The sequence below is a fragment of the Salvelinus alpinus genome, chromosome 4 (assembly GCF_045679555.1).
Source record: "Salvelinus alpinus chromosome 4, SLU_Salpinus.1, whole genome shotgun sequence".
Taxonomy (NCBI): domain Eukaryota; kingdom Metazoa; phylum Chordata; class Actinopteri; order Salmoniformes; family Salmonidae; genus Salvelinus; species Salvelinus alpinus.
Genome location: NC_092089.1, coordinates 101339461 through 101351693, shown reverse-complemented (window position 1 = coordinate 101351693; position 12233 = coordinate 101339461). Strand labels below are relative to the sequence as shown.

Sequence of the window (12233 nt, the reverse complement as noted above, 5' to 3'; positions counted from 1 at the left end):
TGAAATGTCATGTCATCTGGAGTAGAGCCATTAAGTCATGTCATCTGGAGTAGAGCCATTAAGTCATGTCATCTGGAGTAGAGACATATTAAGTCATGTCATCTGGAGTAGAGCCATTAAGTCATGTCATCTGGAGTAGAGCCATTAAGTCATGTCATCTGGAGTAGAGCCATATTAAGTCATGTCATCTGGAGTAGAGCCATTAAGTCAATTCTCTGAACACTCCTCGCCCTCACTCTACATTAACTTCATCATGAGATGTTGTACTACAGATCAGACTAACATCATATATATATGACGTCATTATTATTAGCAAAATAACAGACCTGAGACATGACTAAAGAAGATATATTTCTTTATTTTCATATTTTTGTACAAATAAACAAAAGCTTACTCTGTATAAAGATACAAATCTGAACTGTGGTTGATATAAAATACTTTGGGTTTAGTTTTGACATACTACTGCCACCCAGTGGTTGGATAGAGAACTGCATGTACAGACGGCTCAGTCCAGTATGGGCCGGTTGGCCATAGAGAGGGGAAGGAGTGACAGCAAGGAAGAGAGGGAAAGAGTGACAGCAAGGAAGTGAGGGAAGGGGTGAGAGCAAGGAAGTGAGGGAAGGAGTGACAGCAAGGAAGAGAGGGAAGAAGTGACAGCAAGGAAGAGAGGGAAGGAGAGGGATTGAGTATACTCCCAACCCTTGTGGCTAACAAGACTGGTATCTGAACTATTGGATCCCACTGTAGTCAATTACAGGTTGGAGGAGGGGCTAGCCCACTGCAGTCAATCACAGGTTGGAGGAGGAGGGGCTAGCCCACTGTGATAATGACAGAGGTTGGAGGAGGGGCTAGCCCACTGCAGTCAATCACAGGTTGGAGGAGGGGCTAGCCCACTGTGATAATGACAGAGGTTGGAGGAGGGGCTAGCCCACTGCAGTCAATCACAGGTTGGAGGAGGAGGGGCTAGCCCACTGTGATAATGACATCACAGGTTGGAGGATGCGAGGCAGCGTGTATCGTCAGGGGAGGAGAAGAAGTCCAGGACCCTGCCCTCCTCTGACAGCTGACCATACTCGTTGTTGTAAAAGGTCTGGCCAGAGAGTTGGGAGAGGAAGGCTGGTCGGTGTCTGGAACTAACGGGGCTACCGCTGGACTCTACCACCACCAGGCGCTCTGTACTTCTATTGGGGAAGGAGGGGAGGAGAGGAGAGAGGAGAGGGAGGGGAAGAGAGGAGAAGAGAGAGGAGAAGAGAGAGGAGAGGGAGGGGAAGAGAGGAGAAGAGAGAGGAGAGGGAGGGGAAGAGAGGAGAAGAGGGAGGGGAAGAGAGGAGGGGAGGAGAGGGAGGGGAAGATAGGAGGGGTGGTGGGAGAGAGGGGAGAAAAGAAGAAACAGCTGTTAGGACAATATGCTGTTGTTATTTTCTGACAACATTTTTTTTTTTAAAGACGACCCACACAGACGCCTTGTCATATTAATGATGCTATTGGTTAAGGGCATGCCGTTATCGGTTAAGGGCATGCCGTTATCGGTTAAGGGCATGACGTTATCGGTTAAGGGCATGACGTTATCGGTTAAGGGCATGACGTTATCGGTTAAGGGCATGACGTTATCGGTTAAGGGCATGACGTTATCGGTTAAGGGTATGACGTTATCGGTTAAGGGCATGACGTTATCGGTTAAGGGTATGATGTTAAGGGTATGATGTTATTGGTTAAGGGTATGACGTTATTGGTTAAGGGTATGATGTTAAGGGTATGATGTTATTGGTTAAGGGTATGACGTTATTGGTGTGTTAAACATACTTGGCTCCTCTGTGTTCGTGTTGGATCATCTCAAACTCCTCTGACGCCAGAACCATCCCACTGTCTGTCTGGTTGTCCTGGGGAGAGAACAGGCCATCAGCATCACATTCAATACCGACAAGTCAAGGGCTTAACGTGTTGTCCTGGGGAGAGAACAGGCCATCAGCATCACATTCAATACCGACAAGTCAAGGGCTTAACGTGTTGTCCTGGGGAGAGAACAGGCCATCAGCATCACATTCAATACCGACAAGTCAAGGGCTTAACGTGTTGTCCTGGGGAGAGAACAGGCCATCAGCATCACATTCAATACCGACAAGTCAAGGGCTTAACGTGTTGTCCTGGGGAGAGAACAGGCCATCAGCATCACATTCAATACCGACAAGTCAAGGGCTTAACGTGTTGTCCTGGGGAGAGAACAGGCCATCAGCATCACATTCAATACCGACAAGTCAAGGGCTTAACGTGTTGTCCTGGGGAGAGAACAGGAGACTGGCTTAACGTGTTGTCCTGGGGAGAGAACAGGAGACTGGCTTAACATGTCCTGGGGAGAGAACAGGAGACTGGCTTAACGTGTTGTCCTGGGGAGAGAACAGGAGACTGGCTTAACATGTCCTGGGGAGAGAACAGGAGACTGGCTTAACATGTTGTCCTGGGGAGAGAACAGGAGACTGGCTTAACGTGTTGTCCTGGGGAGAGAACAGGAGACTGGCTTAACGTGTTGTCCTGGGGAGAGAACAGGAGACTGGCTTAACATGTTATCCTGGGGAGAGAACAGGAGACTGGCTTAACGTGTTGTCCTGGGGAGAGAACAGGAGACTGGCTTAACGTGTTGTCCTGGGGAGAGAACAGGAGACTGGCTTAACATGTTGTCCTGGGGAGAGAACAGGAAACAGGCTTAACGTGTTCACCTGTTTAGACAACTGGAGACCAGCTTAACATGTTGACCTGTTAAGGCAACTGGAGACCAGCTTAACCTGACAAGCAGACCACCATAGTCCCTGTGCCCAGAAAGCGAAGGTAACCTGCCTGAATGACTACCGCCCTGTAGCAATCAGTGCTTTGAAAGGCTAGTCATGGCTCACATCAACACCATTATCCCAGAAACCCTAGATCCACTCCAATTCGCATTACCGCCCCAACAGATCCACAGATGACCCAATCTCAATCGCACTCAACACTGCCCTTTCACACCTGGACAAAAAGAACACCTACGTGAGAATGCTGTTCATTGACTACAGCTCAACGTTCAACACCATAGTGCTCTCAAAGCTCATCACTAAGCTAAGGACCCTGGGACTAAACACCTCCCTCTGCAACTGGATCCTGGACTTCCTGACGGGCCGCCCCCAGGTGGTAAGGGTAGGCAACAACACATCTGCCACGCTGATCCTCAACACAGGGGCCCCTCAGGGGTGTGTACTTAGTCCCCTCCTGTACTCCCTGTTCACCCACGACTGAGTGGCCAAACACGACTCCAACACCATCATTAACTTTGCTGACGACACAACTGTGGTAGGCCTGATCACCGACAACGATGAGACAGCCTATAGGGAGGAGGTCAGAGACCTGGCAGTGTGGTGCCAGGACAACAACCTCTCCCTCAATGTGATCAAGACAAAGGAGCTGATCGTGGACTACAGGAAAAGGAGGGCCTAACCCCATTTACATCGACGGGGCTGTAGTGGAGCGGGTCGAAAGTTTCAAGTCCCTTAGTGTCCACATCACCAATGAACGATCATGGTCCAAACACACCAAGACAGTCATTAAGAGGGAACGACAACACCTTTTCCCCCTCAAGAGAAAATATTTGGCATGGGTCCCCAGATCCTCAAAAAGTTCTATAGCTGCACCATCGAGAGCATCCTGACCGGTTGCATCACCGCCTGGTATGGCTACTGCTCGACATCCGACCGTAAGGCAATACAGAGGGTACTGCGTACGGCCCAGTACATCACTGGGGCCAAGCTTCCTGCCATCCAGAACCTATATACTAGGCGGTGCCAGAGGAAGACCCCAAAAAACAGCTCTTAACTCAGGACAGTCCCCCAGGAGAGATTTGACTAAATGTCACCAACCGTTTGACATTTAGCAGTTTGAATAGAGCAATGGAGAGATACAATGATAGAGGGATGGAGAGATACAATGATAGAGGAATGGAGAGATACAATGATGGAGAGATACAATGATAGAGGGATGGAGAGATACAATGATAGAGGGATGGAGAGATACAATGATAGAGGAATGGAGAGATACAATGATGGAGAGATACAATGATAGAGGGATGGAGAGATACAATGATAGAGGAATGGAGAGATACAATGATAGAGGAATGGAGAGATACAATGATAGAGAGATGGGATGGAGAGATACAATGATAGAGGGATGGAGAGATACAATGATAGAGGAATGGAGAGATACAATGATGGAGAGATACAATGATAGAGGGATGGAGAGATACAATGATGGAGAGATACAATGATAGAGGGATGGAGAGATACAATGATAGAGGAATGGAGAGATACAATGATAGAGGGATGGAGAGATACAATGATAGAGGGATGGAGAGATACAATGATAGAGGGATGGAGAGATACAATGATAGAGGAATGGAGAGATACAATGATAGAGGGATGGAGAGATACAATGATAGAGGGATGGAGAGATACAATGATAGAGGGATGGAGAGATACAATGATAGAGGAATGGAGAGATACAATGATAGAGGAATGGAGAGATACAATGATAGAGGGATGGAGAGATACAATGATAGAGGGATGGAGAGATACAATGATAGAGGGATGGAGAGATACAATGATAGAGGGATGGAGAGATACAATGATGGAGAGATACAATGATAGAGGGATGGAGAGATACAATGATAGAGGGATGGAGAGATACAATGATGGAGAGATACAATGATGGAGAGATACAATGATGGAGGGATGGAGAGATACAATGATAGAGGGATGGAGAGACAATGATAGAGGGATGGAGAGATACAATGATAGAGGAATGGAGAGATACAATGATAGAGGGATGGAGAGATACAATGATAGAGGAATGGAGAGATACAATGATAGAGGGATGGAGAGATACAATGATGGAGAGATACAATGATGGAGAGATACAATGATGGAGAGATACAATGATAGAGGGATGGAGAGATACAATGATAGAGGGATGGAGAGATACAATGATAGAGGGATGGAGAGAGAGTGCAGGAGAGATAGATCTTACTCCGTTGTTGTGGGTTTTATGCCAGGCCGTTTCCATTGGTAGCTCCTCAAATGTCTTGACTGCGGGTTGGCATGACGACAGCTTCGACGGCCCCACGAACACACAGCCAGCGAAGGGCACACAGTTATAATACCTGCCACACACACACACACACACACACACACACACACACACACACACACACACACACACACACACACACACACACACATTACCCCTATGTTATGTATATCTGTTGAGTGAGAACCCAGAGGACACCAGGGGACCCCAGGAAGAGTAGCTGTTGCTATAGTAACAGCTAATGGGGATCGGAAGAGATAAGAAAATGACTGAACGTAAAAGTAAAGTAGTCTCCACTTCCTCTACTCTTGGAGGGTTACACGTTTCCTTCTCATCAGAGCCTGATTTAGACCTGGCAGGCAAAGCATTTAGAGAGTGAACGTCTTACTGCTCTATAAATAACCATTAGTGGTTGAATAAAAAACATGACAGTATGGAAAGAATATGTGAGGTCTACCTGGAGAAGTCAGGATAATTGGCATCTGTCTTAATCAGTAGTATGGTACCTGATGGTGTTATAGACAGTAGTATGGTACCCGATGGTGTTATAGACAGTAGTATGGTACCTGGTGGTGTTATAGACAGTAGTATGGTACCTGATGGTGTTATAGACAGTAGTATGGTACCTGGTGGTGGTATAGACAGTAGTATGGTACCTGATGGTGTTATAGACAGTAGTATGGTACATGATGGTGTTATAGACAGTAGTATGGTACATGATGGTGTTATAGACAGTAGTATGGTACCTGGTGGTGTTATAGACAGTAGTATGGTACCTGGTGGTGTTATAGACAGTAGTATGGTACCTGATGGTGTTATAGACAGTAGTATGGTACCTGATGGTGTTATAGACAGTAGTATGGTACCTGATGGGTGTTATATATAGACAGTAGTATGGTACCTGATGGTGTTATAGACAGTAGTATGGTACCTGGTGGTGTTATAGACAGTAATATGGTACCTGATGGTATTATAGACAGTAGTATGGTACCTGATGGTATTATAGACAGTAGTATGGCACCTGATGTTGTTATAGACAGTAGTATGGTACCTGATGGTATTATAGACAGTAGTATGGTACCTGGTAGTGTTATAGGCAGTAATATGGTACCTGATGGTGTTATATATAGACAGTAGTATGGTACTTGATGGTGTTATAGACAGTAGTATGGTACCTGATGGTGTTATAGACAGTAGTATGGTCCCCAATGGGTGTTATAGACAGTAGTATAATACCTGATGGTGTTATAGACAGTAGTATGGTACCTGATGGTATTAATGCAGTAGTATGGTACCTGATGGTGTTATAGACAGTAGTATGGTCCCCAATGGGTGTTATAGACAGTAGTATAATACCTGATGGTGTTATAGACAGTAGTATGGTACCTGATGGCATTAATGCCGTAGTATTGTACCTAATGGGTGTTATATATAGGCAGTAGTATGGTACCTGATGGTGTTATAGACAGTAGTATGGTACCTGATGGTGATATAGACAGTAGTATGGTACCTGATGGGTGTTATATATAGACAGTAGTATGGTACCCGATGGTGTTATAGACAGTAGTATGGTACCTGGTGGTGTTATAGACAGTAGTATGGTACCTGATGGTGTTATAGACAGTAGTATGGTACCTGGTGGTGGTATAGACAGTAGTATGGTACCTGATGGTGTTATAGACAGTAGTATGGTACATGATGGTGTTATAGACAGTAGTATGGTACCTGGTGGTGTTATAGACAGTAGTATTGTACCTGGTGGTGTTATAGACAGTAGTATGGTACCTGATGGTGTTATAGACAGTAGTATGGTACCTGATGGTGTTATAGACAGTAGTATGGTACCTGATGGGTGTTATATATAGACAGTAGTATGGTACCCGATGGTGTTATAGACAGTAGTATGGTACCTGATGGTGTTATAGCCAGTAGTATGGTACCTGATGGGTGTTATATATTGACAGTAGTATGGTACCCGATGGTGTTATAGACAGTAGTATGGTACCTGACGGTGTTATAGACAGTAGTATGGTACCTGGTGGTCTTATAGACAGTAGTATGGTACCTGATGGTGTTATAGACAGTAGTATGGTACCTGATGGTGTTATAGACAGTAGTATGGTACCGGATGGGTGTTATATATAGACATTAGTATGGTACCTGATGGTGTTATAGACAGTAGTATGGTACCTGATGGTGTTATAGACAGTAGTATGGTACCTGGTGGTGTTATAGACAGTAGTATGGTACCTGATGGTGTTATAGACAGTAGTGTGGTACCTGATGGTGTTATAGACAGTAGTGTGGTACCTGATGGTATTATAGACAGTAGTATGGTACCTGATGGTGTTATAGACAGTAGTATGGTACCTGGTGGTGTTATAGACAGTAGTATGGTACCTGATGGTATTATAGACAGTAGTATAGTACCTGATGGATAGGCTTTGACAGGCCAATATTACTAACAGTAGTAGCAGTAGTAGTGGTTGTAGTATTGATAGTTTTAGAATCAGTAGTAGTAGTAGTAGTAGTAGTAGTAGTAGTGGTATTGGTAGTGTTAGAATCAGCAGTAGTAGTAGTAGTATTGGTAGTATTAGAATCAGTAGTGGTAGTAGCAGTATTGGTAGTATTAGAATCAGTAGTAGTAGTATAATAGTACTGTACCTGATGGGTATGCTGTGACAGGCCAGTCTCAGTTCCTCCTGTGAAGTGGCTCTTGATGAGGCCTGAGAGAAGCTGTCATCCTCCGATTTCTGGGACGGATTCAGGGGGATGTAGTCCTTACCATCCTACAGAATATAATAGTCATTACCATCCTACAGAATATAATATCAGTTAGTCCTTACCATCCTACAGAATATAATATCAGTTAGTCCTTACCATCCTACAGAATATAATAGTCATTACCATCCTACAGAATATAATATCAGTTAGTCCTTACCATCCTACAGAATATAATATCAGTTAGTCCTTACCGTCCTACAGAATATAATATCAGTTAGTCATTACCATCCTACAGAATATAATATCAGTCATTACCATCCTACAGAATGTAATATCAGTTAGTCCTTACCATCCTTCAGAATATAATATCAGTTAGTCCTTACCATCCTACAGAATGTAATATCAGTTAGTCCTTACCATCCTACAGAATATAATATCAGTTAGTCCTTACCATCCTACAGAATATAATATCAGTTAGTCCTTACCATCCTACAGAATATAATAGTCATTACCATCCTACAGAATATAATATCAGTTAGTCCTTACCATCCTACAGAATATAATATCAGTTAGTCCTTACCATCCTACAGAATATAATATCAGTTAGTCCTTACCATCCTACAGAATATAATATCAGTTAGTCCTTACCATCCTACAGAATATAATAGTCCTTACCATCCTACAGAATATAATATCAGTTAGTCCTTACCATCCTACAGAATATATATCAGTTAGTCCTTACCATCCTACAGAATATAATATCAGTCATTACCATCCTACAGAATATAATATCAGTTAGTCATTACCATCCAACAGAATATAATATCAGTCCTTACCATCCTACAGAATATAATATCAGTCCTTACCATCCTACAGAATATAATATCAGTCCTTACCATCCTACAGAATATAATATCAGTCATTACCATCCTACAGAATATAATATCAGTCATTACCATCCTACAGAATATAATATCAATCATTACCATCCTACAGAATATAATATCAGTCAGTCCTTACCATCCTACAGAATATAATATCAGTCAGTCCTTACCATCCTACAGAATATAATATCAGTCCTTACCATCCTACAGAATATAATATCAGTTAGTCCTACCATCCTACAGAATATAATATCAGTCAGTCCTTACCATCCTACAGAATATAATATCAGTTAGTCCTTACCATCCTACAGAATATAATATCAGTCATTACCATCCTACAGAATATAATATCAGTCATTACCATCCTACAGAATATAATATCAGTCCTTACCATCCTACAGAATATAATATCAGTTAGTCCTTATCATCCTACAGAATATAATATCAGTCCTTACCATCCTACAGAATATAATATCAGTTAGTCATTACCATCCTACAGAATATAATATCAGTTAGTCCTTACCATCCTACAGAATATAATATCAGTTAGTCCTTACCATCCTTCAGAATATAATATCAGTTAGTCCCTACCATCCTACAGAATATAATATCAGTTAGTCCTTACCATCCTACAGAATATAATATCAGTTAGTCCTTACCATCCTACAGAATATAATATCAGTCCTTACCATCCTACAGAATATAACATCAGTTAGTCCTTACCATCCTACAGAATATAACATCAATCAGTCATTACCATCCTACAGAATATAATATCAGTTAGTCATTACCTTCCTACAGAATATAATATCAGTTAGTCATTACCATCCTACAGAATATAATATCAGTTAGTCCTTACTATCCTACAGAATATAATATCAGTTAGTCCTTACCATCCTACAGAATATAATATCAGTTAGTCCTTACCATCCTACAGAATATAATATCAGTCAGTCCTTACCATCCTACAGAATATAATATCAGTTAGTCCTACCATCCTACAGAATATAATATCAGTTAGTCCTTACCACCCTACAGAATATAATATCAGTCATTACCACCCTACAGAATATAATATCAGTCATTACCATCCTACAGAATATAATATCAGTCATTACCATCCTACAGAATATAATATCAGTTAGTCCTTACCATCCTACAGAATATAATATCAGTTAGTCCTTACCATCCTACAGAATATAATATCAGTTAGTCCTTACCATCCTACAGAATATAATATCAGTTAGTCATTACCATCCTACAGAATATAATATCAGTTAGTCCTTACCATCCTACAGAATATAATATCAGTTAGTCCTTACCATCCTACAGAATATAATATCAGTCATTACCATCCTACAGAATATAATATCAGTCAGTCCTTACCATCCTACAGAATATAATATCAGTTAGTCCTTACCATCCTACAGAATATAATATCAGTTAGTCCTTACCATCCTACAGAATATAATATCAGTTAGTCCTTACCATCCTACAGAATATAATATCAGTTAGTCCTTACCATCCTACAGAATATAATATCAGTTAGTCCTTACCATCCTACAGAATATAATATCAGTTAGTCCTTACCATCCTACAGAATATAATATCAGTCATTACCATCCTACAGAATATAATATCAGTTAGTCCTTACCATCCTACAGAATATAATATCAGTTAGTCCTTACCATCCTACAGAATATAATATCAGTCATTACCATCCTACAGAATATAATATCAGTCATTACCATCCTACAGAATATAATATCAGTCATTACCATCCTACAGAATATAATATCAGTCATTACCATCCTACAGAATATAATATCAGTTAGTCCTTACCATCCTACAGAATATAATATCAGTCATTACCATCCTACAGAATATAATATCAGTTAGTCCTTACCATCCTACAGAATATAATATCAGTTAGTCCTTACCATCCTACAGAATATAATATCAGTCATTACCATCCTACAGAATATAATATCAGTTAGTCCTTACCATCCTACAGAATATAATATCAGTTAGTCCTTACCATCCTACAGAATATAATATCAGTTAGTCATTACCATCCTACAGAATATAATATCAGTTAGTCCTTACCATCCTACAGAATATAATATCAGTTAGTCCTTACCATCCTACAGAATATAATATCAGTCATTACCATCCTACAGAATATAATATCAGTCAGTCCTTACCATCCTACAGAATATAATATCAGTTAGTCCTTACCATCCTACAGAATATAATATCAGTTAGTCCTTACCATCCTACAGAATATAATATCAGTTAGTCCTTACCATCCTACAGAATATAATATCAGTTAGTCCTTACCATCCTACAGAATATAATATCAGTTAGTCCTTACCATCCTACAGAATATAATATCAGTTAGTCCTTACCATCCTACAGAATATAATATCAGTTAGTCCTTACCATCCTACAGAATATAATATCAGTCATTACCATCCTACAGAATATAATATCAGTTAGTCCTTACCATCCTACAGAATATAATATCAGTCATTACCATCCTACAGAATATAATATCAGTCATTACCATCCTACAGAATATAATATCAGTTAGTCCTTACCATCCTACAGAATATAATATCAGTCATTACCATCCTACAGAATATAATATCAGTTAGTCCTTACCATCCTACAGAATATAATATCAGTTAGTCCTTACCATCCTACAGAATATAATATCAGTCATTACCATCCTACAGAATATAATATCAGTTAGTCCTTACCATCCTACAGAATATAATATCAGTTAGTCCTTACCATCCTACAGAATATAATATCAGTTAGTCATTACCATCCTACAGAATATAATATCAGTTAGTCCTTACCATCCTACAGAATATAATATCAGTCATTACCATCCTACAGAATATAATATCAGTTAGTCCTTACCATCCTACAGAATATAATATCAGTCATTACCATCCTACAGAATATAATATCAGTCATTACCATCCTACAGAATATAATATCAGTCATTACCATCCTACAGAATATAATATCAGTTAGTCCTTACCATCCTACAGAATATAATATCAGTCATTACCATCCTACAGAATATAATATCAGTTAGTCCTTACCATCCTACAGAATATAATATCAGTTAGTCCTTACCATCCTACAGAATATAATATCAGTCATTACCATCCTACAGAATATAATATCAGTTAGTCCTTACCATCCTACAGAATATAATATCAGTTAGTCCTTACCATCCTACAGAATATAATATCAGTTAGTCATTACCATCCTACAGAATATAATATCAGTTAGTCCTTACCATCCTACAGAATATAATATCAGTTAGTCCTTACCATCCTACAGAATATAATATCAGTCATTACCATCCTACAGAATATAATATCAGTCAGTCCTTACCATCCTACAGAATATAATATCAGTTAGTCCTTACCATCCTACAGAATATAATATCAGTTAGTCCTTACCATCCTACAGAATATAATATCAGTTAGTCCTTACCATCCT

General features: G+C 40.5%; 1 protein-coding gene across 1 annotated transcript in view; it reads right to left on the bottom strand.

The window, feature by feature from the left end:
• Window positions 1-338: 338 nt before the first annotated feature.
• Window positions 339-12233, bottom strand: part of LOC139574843 (vascular endothelial growth factor receptor 3-like) — a 250707-nt gene continuing 238812 nt past the window's right edge. The window contains exons 27-30 of the mRNA XM_071399794.1: window positions 7768-7892; window positions 5044-5176; window positions 1804-1880; window positions 339-1181 (exon numbers count right to left, since the gene is read on the bottom strand). Coding sequence (XP_071255895.1) covers window positions 986-1181; window positions 1804-1880; window positions 5044-5176; window positions 7768-7892 — 531 coding nt within the window. The 3' untranslated portion in view covers window positions 339-985. The remainder of the gene's footprint in view (window positions 1182-1803; window positions 1881-5043; window positions 5177-7767; window positions 7893-12233) is intronic.